The sequence below is a fragment of the Salmo trutta genome, chromosome 27 (assembly GCF_901001165.1).
Source record: "Salmo trutta chromosome 27, fSalTru1.1, whole genome shotgun sequence".
Taxonomy (NCBI): Eukaryota; Metazoa; Chordata; class Actinopteri; order Salmoniformes; family Salmonidae; genus Salmo; species Salmo trutta.
In genome coordinates this window covers 38,309,142-38,331,954 of record NC_042983.1, presented here as the reverse complement: position 1 = coordinate 38,331,954, position 22,813 = coordinate 38,309,142, and the positions used below count along the sequence as shown (strand labels likewise).

The 22,813-nt window shown below is 42.1% G+C and overlaps 2 protein-coding genes across 2 annotated transcripts; one reads left to right on the top strand and one right to left on the bottom strand.

Moving 5' to 3' along the window:
- Window positions 1-2,491, bottom strand: LOC115165097 (kinetochore protein NDC80 homolog). The gene is made up of 8 exons (XM_029718132.1): window positions 2,327-2,491; window positions 1,855-2,054; window positions 1,552-1,704; window positions 1,372-1,461; window positions 1,189-1,281; window positions 836-905; window positions 347-471; window positions 1-169 (listed from the first exon to the last, which is right to left on the bottom strand). Exons 1-8 carry the CDS (start codon window positions 2,460-2,462, stop codon window positions 41-43), a joined length of 996 nt encoding a protein of 331 aa, XP_029573992.1. The 5' UTR covers window positions 2,463-2,491; the 3' UTR covers window positions 1-40.
- A 1,804-nt stretch (window positions 2,492-4,295) lies between these two features.
- LOC115164996 (kinetochore protein NDC80 homolog) lies at window positions 4,296-22,448 on the top strand. Its single transcript, XM_029717990.1, has 17 exons — window positions 4,296-4,419; window positions 11,685-11,780; window positions 11,884-11,964; window positions 14,164-14,281; window positions 14,506-14,678; window positions 15,090-15,192; window positions 15,624-15,713; window positions 15,796-15,889; window positions 16,004-16,104; window positions 19,252-19,396; window positions 19,669-19,874; window positions 20,017-20,169; window positions 20,260-20,349; window positions 20,440-20,532; window positions 20,817-20,947; window positions 21,473-21,575; window positions 21,753-22,448. The coding sequence occupies exons 2-17, from the start codon at window positions 11,692-11,694 to the stop codon at window positions 21,879-21,881; spliced, it is 1,899 nt and encodes a 632-aa protein (XP_029573850.1). The 5' UTR covers window positions 4,296-4,419; window positions 11,685-11,691; the 3' UTR covers window positions 21,882-22,448.
- Window positions 22,449-22,813: the final 365 nt, after the last annotated feature.

The window sequence follows — 22,813 nt, the reverse complement described above, 5'->3', positions numbered from 1 at the left end:
GAGTTAGAGCTCATGTCAGCTTTTATAGTAAAGCATGGAACTACATGCTGTTAACTTTAGTGATGAAGCTCTCCATAATGTCCTTCATCTTCTGAATGTCCACCTCGTCCTCTCGGAAGGCTTCTGTGTACACCCTGTCTACTCGCTTGTGTTGATCCTCTAAGAATTTCTGGAAATGATCACAATGTGAAATTCAGGCTCAGAAAGACAGTCATTGTCTAATCAAGTTGTTATTGTAAAAGGGAATATCAAGGCAAGGAATAAAATAAATATCTAAATAAAGGCGAGATGTGCACGAGGTCAGTGGCTTTGTGAACAACAGGTTAGGGGCAAGATGGAGACTGACCTCTACAATGGACAGGTGGTTGGCAGCCGTGGTTAACACACTGGCAAGGTTGTTAACCACAGTCCGCCGCTCCTCATTGGTTTCTTGCAGGACAAGATGGTACCTGTAGAGTAGAATGACAAATACTGTGGTGGGGGGGGGGGGGGGTCTAATTTTAGATATGAACAATGAAAACAAACTTCATGTGGTTGTGAAATAATTGTAAAGCCCTAAACATACCGTACGCAAATAAAGTATCATTGTCCGGGCCAGAACGGCTCATAGGGCAGGGCAGGAGCATATCTCCTGTTTCTGTAGCGTGAGGCAGCTTGATGTACAAGTACTCCCCCTGGACAGGACGCTAGTCTAACCCTTGTATATCTGCACATTGTAAATATGGTATTGGAACTGACCCTGTATATAAACAGTAGCTAACTTACTGTCTCATGTTATTCATGTTTCTATTTCTTGTGTGTTTTTTCCATACTTTACTTTAGTATAATATTTTACTGCTGATATGAATTACTTCAATCACAGACTCCATCTCAGCAGACGACTTCTGCTCCTCATGGGCAATGTCCTACACACACACACGAGAGTGGGATGTCATTTTTCAAATGATAAAAAACACAATTTAACCACAGATGTGGATACAATACATTTAAAATAACTGAGGAGAACAAGACAAGTTGTTTCCATGATGATCCTTATAAGACAATAAGCTGTCTAGGAAGACCTTGGATGGACCAATGATTCACATAGACACCACTTCCTGACCAATAAATGACTAGCCTGTAACATTATTTCAGATGGGTTTCTGTATACAATATACAAACATTTGTAATATTGAAATTATAACCCACCTGCATGTCTTGTTCGAGCTGCTCGTCGAGCCTACGGATTTGCTCTCTCGGTTGTTTCAAGTCATTTGCTTTATCTGAAATATTGGAATTCACCTGAAAGAGAGAAACCATGTTAAAAATAAAGCACCCACAAAACGGGACAAAACCTTCGGACTTCTAAGAAACAGTGAAATGTCTCGGTACCTGTTCTATGGACTCCTCCAGGCTTAGTTTCATGTCTGTCAGTCGACTACACTCCTCATCCACATCAGTGATCAGTTTCCTCAGTAGTTGCTGTAGAGAATAAGCCACAGAATTAGGACCAGATACAACACACACCTGTTGTAATAAAGTGATTGTTCAATGAGAACTAAATCGCCATACTTGAATCTGTGTTCTGCATTGAACCATGGTGGACGGTCCGTATTCTGTGGAGGTCCTGATCTCAAAGTCGTGGCCGCACGCGTTCTCGGCAGACACAGGGATGAGCTTCAGTTTGCGGGCAAGCTTGTGGTACTCGGCCAGCTTCACTTCGGCCTAAATCATTAGCGGTGGTTAAGACTGAGAAGACGGATCAGCATTGGCTCATAGCTAGCCAGTCATTTAAAAAAATACTTATTGAACCTTTATTTACCAGACAGATGAGTATAGAATGCAGACGTATCAGGCCAGCATCCTATTCCTTACCGTCTCCTTGGCCAGAGCGATTTCCTCGTTCCACATGTGCTGCTCGGCCTGCTCCAGGCTCTTGCTCAGGCTGTTGATGGTCTGCTGCAGCTCCCTCTTCTCCCAGTTGATCCTCTCAATGTCTGCGGGAGTGAACTTCTGGGTGGACAAGATGTGTTGGAGCCGGGACTCCTCCTGCTTTAGGGTCTCCACTTGCAGTCCTACACAGGACAAAAAAGGGTAGTGGGGGGAGTGTTAACATTTCAGGATTTCCAGGACAGTAACAATTCTTTTTAACGTATATTTTAAGGGATTTTCAGATTTCATTTAAACAGATAGGATGAAGTGGGGACAGATAGAGAGATGATGTGTCAAAGGGTAGTAGACCACATATACAGACACTGTAGAAAGAGAAAAGTGTCCTGGAGGCTGCATCAATACCGCAAGACCAGCCAAGCCACGAGAGTAGCAATGTTTCGTCATAGTTTTTTACCCGATGCTTCCAGCTCCTCGGCCAATCCAGAGGCTTTGTTCTCCAGGTTGGCTTTGAAAGACTCCAGGTTACTGCGATAACTCTGCAGCTTCTGCAGGTCTGTCTGAAGTTTGACTTTCTCTGTTCTTTTGACCATCAATCGGTCCTGCTCCAAAGTGAATAAAATGGTTACAAATATAGTGAACCAAATGGCTCCGTTCAAACGTAATTGGCACGTTTACAGCTCATCGACTGCTTAAACTAGGTGAGATGTGTACAATAGTCAGTCGCAGTACATGGACAAATCTATAAATACAGTGCATTCGGAAGTATTCAGACCACTTGACATTTGCCACATTTGTTACATTCTAAAATAGATTAGTTTTTTTTCCCCCCTCATCAATCGTTCGTAAAGTATATTCAGTGGGGATGTTTTTCAGCAGCAGGTACTGGGAGACGAGTCAGGATCGAGGGAAAGATTAACAGAGAAAAGTACAGAGTGATCTTTGATGAAAACCAGCTCCATAGCGCTCAGAACCTCAGAATGGGGCGAAGGTTCTCCTTCCAACAGGACAACATCCCTAAGCACACAGCCAAGACAGCGCAGAAGTGGCTTCAGGACAAGTTTCTAAATGTCCTTGAGTGGCCCAGCCAGAGCCCAGACTTGAACCCGATCATACATCTTTGGAGAGACCTGAAAATAGCTGTGCAGCGATACTCCCCATCCAACAGGATCCGGCACCTCTCAGGTTTGACTTTGTTTGTTCCGGCATCTACAACAACCACCCGAGCCACTGCCTGTTCACTCCGCTACCATCCAGAAGACGAGGTCAGTACAGGTGCATCAAAGCTGGGATCGAGAGACTGAAAAACAGCTTCTATCTCAAGGCCATCAGACTGTTAAACAGCCATCACTAACACATAGAGGCTGCTGCCTACATACAGACTTTAAATCATTGGCCAATTTAATAAATGGATCACCAGTCACTTTAATAATGCCACTTTAATAATGTTTACATATCTTGCATTACTCATCTCATATGTATATACAGTATTTTATACCATCTATTGCACCTTGCCTATGCCGCTCTGTTGTTGCTCATCCATATATTTATATGTATATATTCTTATTCCATTTCTTTACTTAGATGTGTGTGTATTAGGTAGTTGTTGTGGAATTGTTAGATATTGTTAGATATTGCTGCACTGTCAGAACTAGAAGCACAAGCATTTTGCTACACTCAATTACATCTGCTAACCATTACCTTTCGTGGCATGATTTATTAATTAGTTCACTGTTTGCACTGTAGACATTCTAATAAACGCGATCAGAATGACATCAAGTTGCCTCCCAGAAAGACCATCATGTAAATGCTTCGTGATCCTTCTACATAATCATCCTATCCTGCCACACTGATTCCAGACCTGCTCTCTTATTTGTACATAAAGGTTATGGGGAGGGCCAGTGGGGTATGTTAACTGATCTTGACACAGGTCTTGGTAGTGGTGGTCAGCTTGTGAAGAGGTCCCTACATAATCACGTCACTTAGCCTAGTCCTTTCCCTGCTGAATTTGAATCGTGGGAAAGCCAAATAAACAAATGATAAGAAAAGGTAGCCTACATTGATTTATTTTATTTGAAGTTATATTTAGATATTGTGATATTCATTCTGCTGCTACACTGATGTCTTGTAAATGATAAGAAATTCGGACTTGTGTAAGCCCCGCGGCTATACTCAAGTATGTGGGCATTCTGCAGTGACGTCTAAAGTGCTTTGAATTAATTAGCACCTTGGAGAGTGCTGTCTGTTTTACCACCATAGATTGTAGGCTATTTGGCTGCTACTTTGTGTTTGACACAATTTTTCTCAATCTGTTCTGGTATCTCAGAGCCCCCTGGACAACCACCTCAACCTGTCTCTGGCCAACACTCCAGTACAGTAGGTGGCGGTAATGCACCATAACTTTGGATGCCAACCAGCGATAAACCCTTCCGAAGAAGAAGACCGTCCGTTTTGTTTAAATTTGCAGGCGGATTTTTAAAAATGTTGAGTTATTTATGTAGAAACAGAAGTTTCTAAACTGATTATTTCAAAATTATCGAAAGTGGAAAGGTACGTATTTGTTTGAAAGACGTCTCAATGGGTTGTTGCATTTCATTTATAGCTAGAAATATTTAATTGTAATACCCCAGGCAAATTCTAAGAAACTAAGTAAATTAGCTTTAGTTAGTTGGCTAAATTAGTTGTAATTTAGCTTATGGTTTTCAAGTCTAACAGTAGTTTTAAATTGTATTGGAATGGAATTGGAATGTTATTCGTTAAACAATATAACTAGCCAACGTTATCACAAGAAATAAAGTAGGAAGTATTTGCGTGTGAAAGTGTCATGATGGTGTACATTTGCCCCACTGATGTCGCGTTGCGTTTTTGAGAACGTTCGCGGTAGGGTGACCACGTTTAAAATACTCAAATGCGACACAACAGGAAGATTTTACGGGACCGTGTAGTTTTAATGTCACATGCACAAGTACAGTGAAATGCTTTTCTTGTAAACGCCAACCCCAACAATGCAGTCACCGATAACAATGTAATACAAAAACACACCAGATATAAGACTATATCTACACTACAAGTTTAGGGATGGATACTGTCTCGTTAGAGGTAGATATGTTAAGGTGATTTATGCATCAGGATATATAGTACCAGTCAAGTTTGGACACACCTACTCATTCAAGGGTTTTTCTTTATTTTTACTATTTTCGACATTATAGAATAATAGTGAAGACATCAACTATGAAATAACACATTGAATCATGTAGTAACCAAAAAATTGTTAAACAAATCAATATATTTTAGATTCTTCAAAGTAGCCACCCTTTGCCTTGAGAGCTTTGCACACTCTTGGCGTTCTCTCAACCAGCATCATGAGGTAGTCACCCGGGATGCATTTCAATTAACAGGTGTCTTTAAGTTAATTTGTGGAATTTCTTTCCTCCTTAATGCATTTTAGCCAACCAGTTGTGTTGTGACAAGATGGGGGTGATTTACCAAGTAAGGTCATCTTCTGTATAAGACCAAGTCCATATTATGGCAAGAACAGCTCAAATAAGCAAGAGAAACAACAGTCCATCATTACTTTAAGACATGAAGGTCAGTCAATCAGGAACATTTCAAGAACTTTGAAAGTTTCTTCAAGTGCAGTTGCAAAAACCATCAAGCACTATGATGAAACTGGCTCTCATGAGGACCGCCACAGGAATGGAAGACCCAGAGTTACCTCTGCTGTAGAGGATACGTTCATTAAGTTACCAGCCTCAGAAATTGCAGCCTAAATAAATGCTTCATAGAGTTCAAGTAAGACACTTATCAACATCAACTGCTCAGAGGAGACTGCGTAAATCAGGCCTTCATTGTTGAATTGCTGCAGAGAAACCACTAAGGGACACCAATAATAAGAAGAGACTTGCTTGGGCCAAGAAGCACAAGCAATGGATGTTAGACAGGTGGAAATTTGTCCTTTGGTCTAATTTGTCAAAATGAGATTTTTGGATACAACCACTGTGTCTTTGTGAGACGCAGAGTAGGTGAACGGATGATCTTCGCATGTGTGGTTCCCACCGTGAAGCATGGAGGAGGAGGTGTGACGGAATGCTGGTGACACCGTCTGTAATTTTATTTTTGAATTGAAGTCGCACTTAACCAGCATGGCTACCACAGCATTCTGCAGCGATACGCTATCCCACCTGGTTTCACTTAGTGGGACTATCATTTGTTTTTTCTACAGGACAATGACCCAACACACCTCCAGGCTGTGTAAGGGCTATTTGACCAAGCAGGAGAGTGATGGAGTGCTGCATCAGATGACCTGGCCTCCACAATCACTTGACCTCAACCCAATTGAGATGGTTTGGTATTAAAAAGAAAGGAGGACCAAGGCATTCTTCATATAATTAATTAAAATGCCTTTATTAGTATGGCATGTTCAATAGAAACAAAGTATTAAAAAAATCCCGACGCGTTTCGCCTGCATGGCCTTCGTCAGGGAGTACAAAAAATAATACAATGTCCTCTTTTGAACAGCTTTTCCAATTAGCCCTAATTAGAAGAGGGAGTGGTTACAAAATTGTTTGGACACACCTAGTAAGCAATACTATACACATTAAAAAGTGAAATACTGTAGCTATGTTATCATAAAAATACAACTCCAAGCTAGAAGTATCAGGACACTTAGAAAGGTAGTTCTAACCTTAAATATGACTGGGAGAAGTGTCAAGAATAAGAAAGCAATATATTCCATAGTACACTAGAACACAGCAAAACATGAACAACAACAGTCTAAACATAGCTGAGGGCAATTGAGCAAAATGTCCACTAGATGACAGCAAATGGACCCATCACGACCCAACATGAAGGGTGAGAAATCCATATCTTCATTTAAACCAGGGTATTTAGTGGCCTGTAGTTTGTAAATCCAAAAACTTTCCCTTTGGTTTAACTGTTTAAGACGGTCCCCTTTTCTAATAGAGGCCGGAATATGATTAATACCCATAGCTTGTAGGGAGGCAGGGTTGTCATGGTGTAAGGACTTGTAGTGCCTTGCCATGGGGTAGTCTTTATTGCCTACCCGTATGGCGTACTTGTGTTCCGCCAAGCAGTCTTGAAGGCGTCTCTTTGTCCGTCCAATGTAGAACACCTTGCACTGTGGACATTCCAATCTATAGATGCCATGAGTGGTTTTGCAGTTGAGCTAAACATTTTAGCAGCACCCCTTGTGACAAATTATGTTAACTTCCTTCAATTCTACACATTTTGCCATGGGGTGGAGGCGAATGTTTGCAGTTTCTGATAATTCAATGGACCCCACCAGGGTTGGTAATTGGACCATGCTTACTACCAGTTTGGTAAATTAGCTGGCTGCTAGATAATCTCATCTAAAACATTTTGCTGACATGGACTTGTTGAGACACTGTTTTGGCGCTGAAGACCGACGTTTTACATGCTCCTAACCAACTGTTATTTAAGTTTAAAAAAAATGTTTTGTTGTTGTGGTGTTTAACTTATTTTGTACATAATGCTGCTGCTACCGTCTCTTATGACCGAAAATAACTGCTGGTCATCAGAACAGCGATTACTCAACTCGAACTGGAAGAATATTTGTTATTTTAACGAGTCCGACGCGAAGGATATACCGCTTTCTCCGTAAGGGACCCAAATCCCAGTCTTTTGCGTAATGGAGTAGGGGGTGCAGGTCGGGCTGCCTTCTGAGAATTCGTAGGCGAGTGAGAACCTCAACTACCATCAGTTCCATTGGCCAACGTGCAATCATTGGAAAACAAAACGGATGACCTACCATCAAGATTATACTACCAATGGGACATTAACTGTAATATCTTGTTTCACTGAGTCATGGTTGAATGATGACACGGATAATATAGACCTGGAGGGATTTTCCATGCACCGGCAGGACAGAAGCTACGTCTGGTAAGGGGCGGGGGTCTATTTGTCAATGGCAGCTGGTGCGCTGTGTCTAATATTAAAGTATTATGGTATTGCTCGTATGAGGTAGTCGACAGCTTATCATGAGGTAGAATATCTATCAAGAGTTCTCATCTATATTATTCGTAGCCGTCTATTTACCACCACAAACCACTGCTGGTACTAAGACCGCACTCAACCAGCTGTATAAGGTCATACACAAACAAGAAAATGCTCATCAGGAAGCGGCGCTCCTAGTGGCCGGGGACTTTAAAGCAGGCAGACTTAAATCTGTGTGCAACCAGAGGGGGAAAAAAACTCTAAACCACCTTTACTCCACACAGAGATGCATATAAAGCTCTTCCCCGCCCTCCATTTGGCAAATCTGGCCATAATTCTATCCTCCTGATTCCGGCTTACAAGCAAAAACTAAAGCAGGAAGTACCAGTAACTTGCTCAATAAAGAAGTGGTCAGATGACGTGGATGCTAGCTACACTACAGGACTGTTTTGCTAGCACAGACTGGAATATGTTCCGGGATTCATCCAATGGCATTGAGGAGAATACCACCTCAGTCACCGGCTTCATCAATAAGTCAATCGACGACGTCGTCCCCACAGTGACCTTACGCACATATCCAGAAGCCATGGATTACAGGCAACACCCGCATCGAGCTAGAGCTGCTGCTTTCAAAGAGCGGGATGCTTATAAGAAATCCCGCTATGCCCTGAGACGAACCATCAAACAAGCAAAGTGTCAATACAGGATTAAGATTGAATCCTACTACATCGGCTTTGACACTTGTTGGATGTGGCAGGGTTTGAAAACTATTACACACTACAAAAACAAACCCAGCCACGAGCTGCCCAGTTGATGCGAGCCTACCAGACAAGCTAAATGCCTTTTTTATGCTCGCTTCGAGGCAAGCAACACTTAAGCATGCACGAGAGCACCAGCTGTTCGGGACGAATGTGTGATAACGCTCTCGGTAGCCGATGTGAGCAAGACCTTTAAACAGGTCAACGTTCACAAAGCCGTGGGGCCTAACGGATTACCAGGACGTTTACTCAAAGCATGGCAGACCAACTGGCAAGTGTCTTCACTGACATTTTCAACCTCACCCTGACTGAGTCTCTGTAATACCTACATGCACCGCCATAGTGCCTGTGCCCAAAGAAGCGAAGGTAGCCTGGCTAAATGATTACTGCCCCGTAGCACTCACGTCGGTAGCCATGAAGCTTTAAAGGCTGGTCATGGCTCACTCGGGGGCTCCCGAGTAGCACACCGGTCTAAGGCAATGCTTCTTTGCTAGAGGCGTCACCACAGACACCCTGGTTCGAATCCAGGCTGTATCACAACCGGCCGTGATTGGGAGTCCCATACGGCGGCACACGTTTGGCCGGTGTAGGCCGTCATTGTAAATCATTTGTTCTTAACGGACTTGCCTAGTTAAATAAAAAAAAAATCAACAGCATTCTCCCAGATACCCTAGACCCACTCCAATTTGCATACCGCCCCAACAGAGCCACAGATGATGCAACCTCAATCGCACTCCACACTGCCCTTTCCCACATGGACAAAAGGAACATCTATGTGAGAATGCTATTCATTGACTACAGCTCAGCATTCAACACCATAGTGCCCTCAAAGCTCATCACTAAGCTAAGGACCCTGGGACTAAACACCTCCCTCTGCAACTGGATCCTTGACTTCCTAACGGGCCGCCCCCAGGTGGTAAGGGTAGGTAACAACACGTCTGCTATGCTGATGCTCAACACTGGGGATCAGTCCCCTCCTGTACTCCCTGTTCGACTGCGTGGCCAAACACGACTCCAACACCATCATTCATTTTGCTGACGACAAGTGGTAGGCCTGATCACCGACAACGATGAGACAGCCAATAGGGAGGAGGTCAGGGACCTGGCAGTGTGGCACAAGGACAACAATCCCTCCCTCAATGTGAGCTAGACAAAGGAGCTGATCGTGGACTACAGGAGAAGGCGGACCTTAACTTGGGTCCAGCCTGAAGCTGGTGTTTAAACTAGTCCAGAGTCAGTGCTCTCCAGACGGACACACCGCTTTAGGCTATTTGCTCAAGGGATAAGTAATCCGGTAGGTCTTTTTTGACATTTCTACCAGATCAGAGCATGCCATTTTTTTTTCTTCCCTTTTTTATGCTGAGTGGTTATCGAAAGGGAGAGCGTTGGAAAGATTTTTCCAATAGGCTACGTTGAGGAACTATTGTCATTCTCAGTGGCTGTAAAAACACTTATTTTACTTGCTTTTTGAGGTGAAGAAAAAATGACTTTGAGAAGATCTACAGAGATGGTGAGTTATGACAATCAGAAACAGTATCAAATCCCCAAATGGGAACATTTATAGGCCTACATTTGCACGCAGGCCAGGTAGCATATATTTGCCACTGCTCGATTTAAAAATAAAAAATCTTGGTCCACCAACAGATCGGCCAATCGACTGAGTGGGTCAGCCCTGATACATGCTATATACATTTTACAGACACATTTAGTTATTTTTAGTCCCACCCTTCAGCTATCCTCAACCCTTCCCATCGTTCTCTGAATACCATCCAATTTATTTTGGGCATATTTTTAAACTGCTGTGATGTTTCACAGAAGTTCTATTCTCAGTGTTTACAGTTTGTAAATTAAAGAAACATTTTTGCTAACAGTATTATATTATTGATCGATATTAAAAAATGTTTGACTGACTTTTCAAATCACCCATCAGTTAGCGCCACTTAAATGTTGCAATTCATCAGCCATTCCTGAATCTGTGACCAAAAACAAGCTACATATGGACCGTACCTAAACAAATGATCGAATATTCTGTCTCTTCGCAGCAAAATCTGCCGGGATGGTTGTATTCCTAATATCGAACATTCTATTGGTTGCAAGAATTTTGTATAATTGAAATCCTACATTTTGAATCTGGTGTTTTGTATCAGTTCATAAACCATGTGGCATGGAATTGGAAGATCAATCTCTTACCAACTCTTTTGCAATCTATGGCACTGCTGTACATTTCTTTTTGTCTTTAAATGAAATTGGTATACTAGTTTTATTCATCAATTTTATTTTAACCAGTTTTTGTCTTTAGTGGATGTCAAACAGACAAGTTCCTTTCTCCCTCCATTTTTGCATTAATGCTGGTTGTGATTTGGGGTATAGCGGACATAGGACACCAGTCCTATTTATGATATAATTTAAAAATATTATGCTGTTTAATCCCCCCCAAATGTTAAATTTATCAATTAGTATATTTGAGTTGAACAATTTGGGGATTATTTCAGTTTCAAATAACTGAAACTGAGAGGTTGTAATCTGAATAAAGGGGGAGGGGGAGAACTAGTTTGGATTTAAGTATAACTTTTTTATGACTGAAACCTTTAGTGAGAGGTCGAATGCTTTAATATTTAATAATTTCTGAATTCATATTCATTCTAATAAATAAGCCCAGTTAATTTTGTTTGGCTTGCCGTTCCAAATAAAATATAATGAAAAATCGCATTGCTTGGTGTAGGCAAGGCCATAAGTAAAAAGGTAAACTGGGATATGACTAAATAGTTAATCAGGGTGACTTCTCCAGAAATACACAGGTATTTTCCTTTCCATGGTAACAAGATCTTGTAGAGATCATTTTCTTTCAGGATATGAATAGGACATGAATTTTTGGTTGCGGGACGAAGGGACAAAATGTGGGACTGTGTCAATCCCACTTCCTGCTAGTGTGCCCATCTTTCGTTGTTCATATGAAGGCATTTGCAGTTAGCTGACTGGTATGGGAAACATTTGCTATCCTATTTCAACATTAACTGGCCTGGCTATCCATCTATAGCCTACATGTATTTAGCTGCCTAAGTCTTTTCTTCATTCTTTCACCAGATCCAGGATGAACCGAGCATCCAGCAGTAGGCTCTCTGAGCTCCCTCAAAGAGTTGAAAGCAACAGAATGAGCATGGTTTATGCAACACCGCAGAGGTAAGTTGGCAAACGAACGTCAATGGAAGTTGCTTTAACTGCCTGTCATAAATATGGAATGTATATTTGCTAATGCAATGAGCATATCAATATTTGTTCACAGCAAGCAATCCTTCGGAAAGTTGAACATTCCTAAACCCCAGTCTGTCACATCCGAGAGAAGAACCAGCTTTTTTGGTAGTCGGTAAGTCCTGACACTGAAGAAAATATCATTATACACCTAGTTCTCTATCACTGTCACCATGCGAGACAAAGACTATTCCTGTTAGTGAATCCATATGATTGGGAGCCATTTCACACTGCCAAGTTCAGTGGTTCCCAACTCCAGTCCTCGAGTCCCTCTGACAGTACACATTTTTATTGTAGCTGTGGACATGTTCACACTGCAGGCCTTACTGCTCTAATCAGTTTTGTTTTTCAAATCTGTTTTGGAATAGTGACTGTCCAAACAGCAATTTAAGTATCCAAATTGGATTTGTGTGTTCAGACATCCTTCATTTGCTGACAAGGCTATGCTAGTTGTCATAGTAATGATGGTTGTACACAGTGGTGTAAGCTGATTGGTGGTGGAGCTCGTGCTTCCAATCACTTAGAAGTTATGTATGGAATCAATATCATGCCAAATGTAAATCACTATCCACAAACACCTTTTGATTTGTATTTGTAAATCGATAAATTGCATTAGAATTATTTTATGACTGCAGATATGCAGGTAATTCCCAAAGGCCTTAAGTAAAGTGACTGCCATAAAGATTTGCACATAGGAGAGATATGTGCAAACATGACAGATATGGCAAACCTGCAACTCCATATTTTGAGAAAAAAGAAAAAAAATCACCTGAATTTTGGCAGAGATTTGACAAGAAAAATAACGTTCTCATGCATAAGAAAAAAAGTTCTCACACAAAGTGATTTGTATTCATAGAAAAACGGTTTGTACCCATAGAAAGCGATTTCTGTACATCGTTGGCAGCCTCTCGTTCGGCAATGTTGATGCCTGCCTTTCAAGGCTGCAGAAATGATAGTGTAGTAACCATAATATGTTAACCATATGTGTAACCATAATATGTTAACCATAGTATGTCCAACGTAAATAATCGAAGCCCTAGATTACTCTATTTGCAACACTATTGCTGTGTACACCCGTTTGTCACCCATATAGTTGAATTAGCTGGCCAATGTGATAGCACCACTAAATGTGAAGGATATGTCATATATTGTAAATGATTATAATCCATCCGCTGTCTCATGCTGCACAGACGATGAGCATTAAGGAAACATAAGTGTTCCTGAGGCCTCCAGCCATTTCTCCAGGAGAGGCATGCGAAAGATAGAGGGGAGGTGTAGGATATGGGATCAGACTTTGTAACAATATTGCTTTCTTCCCCCACCCCAATCTTGGCTTGAACAAGGGACCCCCTGCACACATCGACAACAGTCACTCTCGAAGCATCGTTACCTATCGCTCCAATAAAATGGCGGCCCTTGCAGATTAATTGAAACAACTACTTCAAGGTCTCAGAGCGAGTGACGTCACCGATTGACACGCTATTAGCGCGCACCGCTAACTAGCTAATAGCCATTTCACACCGGTTACACTCAATCCCTTCACTGGCTCCTTTTCCACATCAACCAGTGATCTGTGTCAACCGCATCAATAGGATCAACTTTTTTTCTACGACTACATCGCTTTCTACGCGTGAGAACTTTTTGTCTTTATGGCAGTAGTTTTGGAAATGACCTGCATATCTTCAGTTAGAAAAAAAATGCTACTGCAATATATTGATTTACAAATCAGAAGGTGTTTGTTGGTGGAATGGTGACTTACATTTGGCATGATATTGATCCCATAGTTATGTAGCAAAATCTACGGTGAAAATAATGCCTGCCAGGGATGTTTCACAGTTGCTTTGAATGTTCAAAATCATAGTGTCAGAACACCTTTTTAAAGCCTCAAAGAACAAGGTGATCCAACTTTCAAAACAAGTCCTTTTTGGCTAGCCACATAATTCAACTAACTTAGGTAGATGTTAAGCGCTATAGCGCGTTCACTAATTTGTTTGTAAACAATTAAAAAGCTAGTTAGCTACCACATGTTCTTGTCAACACTGTCAAGACTAAATAGCAAATAACAAGATATGCCAAACAACAGTCGTAAAACCACGAGGGCAAATCAATCAGATTTGACCATTCAGACACGTCATGGTCAGGAATCACATTTGGGACTTGAAATGTCTGCTACCATGTGCTGTTTGACTGTTCAGACTGCAGGAAAAAATAACATATTTGAATCAGATATGCAAAATGTTTTTGATTTGAGTCACTTCAATGTGAACGAGGCTTAAGTAGTACCATAAATGCTACAAATCGGACCTCTTTTCAGGGCCAGTGGGGCTGGCATGGCTCGCAACAGCACCTTTGGAGGTACAGAGAAGATGAAGGATCCCCGGCCCTTACACGATAAGGCCTATGTTCAGCAGTGCATCAGACAGTTGTGTGAGGTATGGATTCCTAATATACACAGATTTCTAAAACAGAATCTCACTGTACTTTTAAGTCTTTCAAGACCGGCCTGAATATTTATATAGTATCTCGGAGTAGGAGTGCTGCTCTAGGATCAGTTGTCACTTTTACATCCTCATGCATAAGATTCTATGAACTGGGGGGGGGTCTGGTCCTAGATCAGCACTCCTTCACACCCATCATTTCCCTCGTTCTCCTCTAGTTTCTGTCAGAGAAGGGCTTTCCGGGTTCAATGTCAGTCAAGTCTCTCCAGTCGCCCTCCACCAAGGAGTTCCTAAAGATCTTTGAGTTCATCTACTGCCTCGTGGACCCCACCTTCCAGATGCCCACCTCCAAAGTGGAGGAAGAGGTCCCCAGGATTCTCAAAGACTTGGGGTAAATAGTGGTTAGTGTTGGGCCAGTAATCGAAAGGTTGCTTCATCGAATCCCCGAGTTGACAATGTAAATTTTTTTTTTGTAAAAATCTGTCGTTCTGCCCCTGAACAAGGCAGTTAACCCACTGTTCCCCAGTAGGCCGACGTTGTAAATAAGAATTTGTTCTTAACTGACTTGCCTAGATAAAGGTTACATTTAAATTTGTAAAAAATTTGCTCATTCTGCCATACATGTTAAAAATGGACTGTGTCTCAAATGGCATCCCTATGGGCCCTGGCCAAAGGCAGTGCCCTATATAGAGAATATGGTGCTATTTGGGACCCAGATGTGATCATTTGCTTTTTGCATCTGGTTTTTGTACACTAGCCCGTTCCTCATTCTAGGATACTGACTGTATATTTCTGATGGCAGGTATCCATTTGTTCTCTCCAAAAGTTCCATGTACTCTGTGGGGGCACCACATACATGGCCACAGGTCTTGGGGGCTGTTGTCTGGCTCATGGATACTGTGAAGGTGGGTATTAGTACAGCAGAATACTACTTAATCTCTTAACTCAATAATAACATTAACTGTCTTAATAAAGGTTTGAATAATGAGATGTTTATAAAAACATTTTTTTGTAAGGATCCCCATTAGCTGACGCCAATGGCGACTGCTAGTCTTACTGCACTTCGACATAACAAAATCCTTTACAATTTACATACATTTAAAAACTTGAACATGTATTGTGTGTGCATCTATTAGTTACACTTGTCAATACATGAACAAGAAAGGTAGGTCAGATGGGGCGGAGGCCTTGTGCCATGAACGGTTACTTTATTTTTGAAACAAGGTTTGTTGTTCACTTGCGCCATATAAGTTGGGAGTTCCATGCAATCATGTCTCTGTATACATAATGTTTACTTGAATTTATTTTCCTTTCATTTGTTCTGGTTGTTTTGCAGATCTTTTGCTGTATGAGTGATCAGGACCTGCTCTTTGCTGATTTCTCTGACGGAAGCACTGAGATTGAGGACGGGGTGGCGTTCAACAAGGTACAGAGCCAACTTACTCACAACAAAACCATTTAGGATGTTAGGCCTCTATTTGACCCTGCACGCTCCCCTCCGTTTCTAGCTCTTTCTGGACTACACTGCTGAAACCTACAACAAGTTCATGCAAGGAGCGGATACGTTTGATGAAGAGGATGCGGATTATCTTGCTAAACTAAGTAAGCAGTGACGACAAATGCATTGATTTTAATTGTGAGTTGTGCCTTTTCCTTCCAAATGAACATATACAAAAACCAGCAACAAGCGCATAAAACGTCAACTTATATTTACAGAGAGACTTTACAACGTTGACGAAGGGCTTCTCGCATCCATGGAGGAGAAGTACAGGATGCTGAGTGATGAGGTTGAGCGACTGGAGAAAGAAAGCCAAACGGTTAGTCTTTTGAATCTAAGGACTGTATATACAGTGCATTCGGAAAATATTCAGACACCTTGACTTTTCCCACATTTTATGTTACAGCCTTCTAAAATAGATTAAGTAGTGTTTCCCCCCCCCCTCATCAATCTACACGCAGTACCCCATAATGACAAAGCAAACAGGTTTTTATCAATTATAGCAAATGCTAGCAAATTAAAAAACTGAAATCACATTTACATAAGTATTCAGACCCTGTACTTAGTTGAAGCACCTTTGGCAGCGATTACAGCCTCGAGTCTTCTTGGGTATGACGCTACAAGCTTGGCACACCTTTATTTGGGGAGTTTCTCCTATTCTTCTCTGCAGATCCTCTCAAGCTCTGTCAGGTTGGATGGGGGGAGCGTCGCTGCACAGCTATTTTCAGGTCTTTCCAGAGATATTCGATCGGGTCCAGGTTCTGTCAGGCCACTCAAGGACTTTCAGAGACTTGTCCCGAAGCTACTCCTGCGTTGTCTTAGCTGTGTGCTTAGGGTCATTGTCCTGTTAGTAGGTGAACTTCCACCCCAGTCTGAGGTCCTGAGTGCTCTGGGGCAGGTTTTCATCAAGGAGCTCTGTACTTTTCTCCGTTCATCTTTCCCTTGATCCTGACTAGTCTCCCAGTCCCTGCCACTAAAAAACATCCCCACAGCATGATGCTGCCACCACCATGCTTCACCGTAGGGATGGTGACTCGTTTCCTCCAGACGTGACGCTTGGCGTTCAGGCCAAAGATTTCATTCTTGGTTTCATCAAACCAGAGAATCTTGTTTCTCATGGTCAGAGTCCTTTAGGTGCCTTTTGGTAAACTCCAAATAGGCTGCCATGTGCCTTTTACTGAGGAGTGGCTTCCATCTGGCCACTCTACCATAAAGGCCTGATTGGTGGAGTGTTGCAGAGATGCTTGTCCTTCTGGAATGTTCTCCCATCTCCCCCATTTGCTTAGTTTGTCTGCGGCGGCCAGCACTAGGAAGCATCCAAACTTCTTCCATTTAAGAATGATGGAGGCCACTGTTCTTGGGGACCTTCAATGTTACAGAATTTTTTTTTTGTTACCCTTCCCCAGATCTGTGCCTCAATACAATCCTGTCTCGGAGCTCTACAAACAATTCCTTCGACCTCATGGCTTGCTTTTTGCACTGTCAAATATGGGACCTTATATAGACGGGTACAGTGAGAAAAAAGTATTTGATCCCCTGCTGATTTTGGACATTTGCCCACTGACAAAGAAATGACCAGTCTATAATTTTAATGGTAGGTTTATTTGAACAACAGAATAACAACAAAAAAATCCAGAAAAATGCATGTCAAAAATGTTATAAATTGATTTGCATTTTAATGAGGGAAATAAGTATTTGACCCCCTCTCAATCAGAAAGATTTCTGGCTCCCAGGTGTCTTTTATACAGGTAACGAGCTGAGATTAGGAGCACACTCTTAAAGGGAGTGCTCCTAATCTTAGTTTGTTACCTGTATAAAAAAACACCTGTCCACAGAAGCAATCAATCAATCAGATTCCAAACTCTCCACCATGGCCAAGACCAAAGAGCTCTCCAAGGATGTCAGGGACAAGATTGTAGACCTACACAAGGCTTGAATGGGCTACAAGACTATCGCCAAGCAGCTTGGTGAGGTGACAACAGTTGGTGCGATTATTCGCAAATGGAAGAAACACAAAAGAACTGTCAATCTCCCTCGGCCTGGGGCTCCATGCAAGATCTCACCTCCTGGTGTTGCAATGATCATGAGAACGGTGAGGAATCAGCCCAGAACAACACGGGAGGATCTTGTCAATGATCTCAAGGCAGCTGGGACCATAGTCACCAAGAAAACAATTGGTAACACACTACGCCGTGAAGGACTGAAATCCTGCAGTGCCCGCAAGGACCCCCTGCTCAAGAAAGCACATATACACATTTTGGTCAGATGAGACCAAAATGGAGCTCTTTGGCATCAACTCAACTCGCCGTGTTTGGAGGAGGAATGCTGCCTATGACCCCAAGAACACCATCCCCACCGTCAAACATGGAGGTGGGAACATTATGCTTTGGGGGTGTTTTTCTGCTAAGGGGACAGGACAACTTCACCGCATCAAAGGGATGGTGGACGGTTTCATGTTTGTACCGTCAAATCTTGGCTGAGAACCTCCTTCCCTCAGCCAGGGCATTGAAAATGGGTCATGGATGGGTATTCCAGCATGACAATGACCCAAAACACACGGCCAAGGCAACAAAGGAGTGGCTCAAGAAGAAGCACATTAAGGTCCTGGAGTGGCCTAGCCAGTCTCCAGACCTTAATCCCATAGAAAATCTGGAGGGAGCTGAAGGTTCGAGTTGCTAAACGTCAGCCTCGAAACCTTAATGACTTGGAGAAGATCTGCAAAGAGGAGTGGGACAAAATCCCTCCTGAGATGTGTGCAAACCTGGTGGCCAACTACAAGAAACGTCTGACCTCTGTGATTGCCAACAAGGCTTTTGCCACCAAGTACTAAATCATGTTTTGAAGAGGGGTCAAATACTTATTTCCCTCATTAAAATGCAAATAATTTTAGAAACTTTTTGACATGTGGTTTTTCTGGATTTTTTTGTTCTGTCTCTCACTGTTCAAATAAACCTACCATTAAAATTATAGACTGATAATTTCTTTGTCAGTGGGCAAATGTACAAAATCAGCAGGGGATCAAATACTTTTTCCCCTCACTGTTTGTGCCTTTCCAAATCATGTTGACTCAATCGAATTTACCCCAGGTGTACTCCAAGTTGTAGAAACATCTCAAGGATGATCAATGGAAACAGGATGCACCTGAGCTCAATTTGTAGTCTCATAGCAATGGGTCTGAATACTTATGTAAATGTATTTCAGTTTTTTATATTCAATACATCGTTTTCATCTCTGTCATTGTGGGGTATTGTGTGTACAATAAGGCTGTAACAAAATGTGGCAAAAGTCAAGTGGTCTGAATACTTTACGAATGCACTGTATTTATAGATTTGTCCATGTACTGCAACGGGAATATTGTACACCTCACCTCGTTTAAGCAGTCGATGAGCCGTAAAAGTGTCAATTACGTTTGAACGGAGCCATTTGGTTCACTATATTTGTAACCATTTTATTCACTTTGGAGCAGGACCGATTGATGGTCAAAAGAACAGAGAAAGTCAAACTTCAGACAGACCTGCAGAAGCTGCAGAGTTATCGCAGTAACCTGGAGTCTTTCAAAGCCAACCTGGAGAACAAAGCCTCTGGATTGGCCGAGGAGCTGGAAGCATCGGGTAAAAAACTATGACGAAACATTGCTACTCTCGTGGCTTGGCTGGTCTTGCGGTATTGATGCAGCCTCCAGGACACTTTTCTCTTTCTACAGTGTCTGTATATGTGGTCTACTACCCTTTGACACATCATCTCTCTATCTGTCCCCACTTCATCCTATCTGTTTAAATGAAATCTGAAAATCCCTTAAAATATACGTTAAAAAGAATTGTTACTGTCCTGGAAATCCTGAAATGTTAACACTCCCCCCACTACCCTTTTTTGTCCTGTGTAGGACTGCAAGTGGAGACCCTAAAGCAGGAGGAGTCCCGGCTCGAACACATCTTTTCCACCCAGAAGTTCACTCCCGCAGACATTGAGAGGATCAACTGGGAGAAGAGGGAGCTGCAGCAGACCATCAACAGCCTGAGCAAGAGCCTGGAGCAGGCCGAGCAGCACATGTGGAACGAGGAAATCGCTCTGGCAAAGGCCAAGGAGACGGTAAGGAATAGGATGCTGGCCTGATACATCTGCTTTCTATACTCATCTGTCTGGTAAATAAAGGTTCAATAAGTATTTTTTTTAAATGACTGGCTAGCTATGAGCCAATGCTGATCAGTCTTAACCACCGCTAATGATTTAGGCCGAAGTGAAGCTGGCCGAGTACCACAAGCTTGCCCGCAAACTGAAGCTCATCCCTGTGTCTGCCGAGAACGCGTGCGGCCACGACTTTGAGATCAGGACCTCCCCAGAATACGGACAGTCCACCATGGTTCAATGCAGAACACAGATTCAAGTATGGCGATTTAGTTCTCATTGAACAATCACTTTATTACAACAGGTGTGTGTTGTATCTGGTCCTAATTCTGTGGCTTATTCTCTACAGCAACTACTGAGGAAACTGATCACTGATGTGGACGAGGAGTGTAGTCGACTGACAGACATGAAACTAAGCCTGGAGGAGTCCATAGAACAGGTACCGAGACATTTCACTGTTTCTTAGAAGTCCGAAGGTTTTGTCCCGTTTTGTGGGTGCTTTATTTTTAACATGGTTTCTCTCTTTCAGGTGAATTCCAATATTTCAGATAAAGCAAATGACTTGAAACAACTGAGAGAGCAAATCCGTAGGCTCGACGAGCAGCTCGAACAAGACATGCAGGTGGGTTATAATTTCAATATTACAAATGTTTGAATATTGTATACAGAAATCCATCTGAAATAATGTTACAGGCTAGTCATTTATTGGTCAGGAAGTGGTGTCTATGTGAATCATTGGTCCATCCAAGGTCTTCCTAGACAGCTTATTGTCTTATAAGGATCATCATGGAAACAACTTGTCTTGTTCTCCTCAGTTATTTTAAATGTATTGTATCCACATCTGTGGTTAAATTGTGTTTTTTATCATTTTGAAAAATTACATCCCTCTCTCTGTGGTGTGTGTAGGACATTGCCCATGAGGAGCAGAAGTGGTCTGCTGAGATGGAGTCTGTGGAGACCCACCGCAAGCTGCTGGAGAAGAAGGTGACCCTGGGCTATGACGAGTCTGTAGAGCAGCTGAAAGCTGCACAGCAACAGTGAGTACTGCTCCTCCTAACAATTCTTTTGGACCAAATCACAATGGTGAGGGCTACAGGGCTTAGTTTCAAGTTCTATTGTCACGTGCACAACTACAGTGAAATGCCTTTCTTTCCTGACATTGAAGTAATTCATATCAGCAGTAAAATATTATACTAAAGTAAAGTATGGAAAAAACACACGAGAAATAGAAACATGAATAACATGAGACAGTAAGTTAGCTACTGTTTATATACAGGGTCAGTTCCAATACCATATTTACAATGTGCAGATATACAAGGGTTAGACTAGCGTCCTGTCCAGGGGGAGTACTTGTACATCAAGCTGCCTCACGCTACAGAAACAGGAGATATGCTCCTGTCCTGCCCTATGAGCCGTTCTGGCCCGGACAATGATACTCTATTTGCGTACGGTATGTTTAGGGCTTTACAATGATTTCACAACCACATGAAGTTTGTTTTCATTGTTCATATCTAAAAATAGACCCCCCCCCCCACCACAGTATTTGTCATTCTACTCTACAGGTACCATCTTGTCCTGCAAGAAACCAATGAGGAGCGGCGGACTGTGGTTAACAACCTTGCCAGTGTGTTAACCACGGCTGCCAACCACCTGTCCATTGTAGAGGTCAGTCTCCATCTTGCCCCTAACCTGTTGTTCACAAAGCCACTGACCTCGTGCACATCTCGCCTTTATTTAGATATTTATTTTATTCCTTGCCTTGATATTCCCTTTTACAATAACAACTTGATTAGACAACGACTGTCTTTCTGAGCCTGAATTTCACATTGTGATCATTTCCAGAAATTCTTAGAGGATCAACACAAGCGAGTAGACAGGGTGTACACAGAAGCCTTCCGAGAGGACGAGGTGGACATTCAGAAGATGAAGGACATTATGGAGAGCTTCATCACTAAAGTTAACAGCATGTAGTTCCATGCTTTACTATAAAAGCTGACATGAGCTCTAACTCTTTACTTGGTTATTCCATTCATTCCATTGGAACCATCCCAGCGGGCAAAACTCGGTTTAGTGACGTTGTGACAACAGAAACTAGTTGAAATGACATCATTGACAACCAGTTTTGCCTGTTGGGATGAATACAGCTTTACTTCTCTTCTAAGTGACGTCTTTACTGACCACAGTGAGCATAACATCAGTTCCAAAGGGCCGCGCCATCTGCTGCAGTTTCCCTGGTCACTGCTCTAAAGCATTGGGAACTTGTGAGACCAGATGGGCAGACTGTGTTGGGTGCTGGTAGAAAACATGTTTCAATAGTTTTACTTTGTTCAAGTACCCCTGGGTTAGATAATGGGTGTTAAAACCCTTTTTGTAAAGTATTTTAATGTTGTCTTGTGGTGTTTCTCATCTGAGCCACTAGAGGGCAGTGTAAGGCTAGATTTAAAATACAGCAGTTTCTGGTTAGCTGAAATATATTATATGGTTATTTGTTTTCGCTGCAGTTTGTGATGCTTTAAATAAAGATTTGTATCCCCAATATTTCCATGTTTGTTTTTTTCCAGTCATGCTTCTTCAGATATAGACACGTTACCCACTCAACAACAACAGTGTCTAGTCCATGCAATACAATGTAAACTACGACCTAAATAGTTTCTGTTGGTTTGTACCTACATTTACTTCTTCCTTTAAGACTCACATACTCAGTCATAGACATACCCTAGGCTGCACCACATAATGAAATGGAACAGGACTATTATTTTGGGTCTCTATGACCTATACATGGGGTGTATTCACTAGAAACCTAACAGTTGTTGCTAATGAATACAACCCTGCTCTCTTGATACCTTTTTAAAATGAAAAATTGTGGTATCCAATTGGTAGTTAGTCTTGTCTCATCGCTGCAA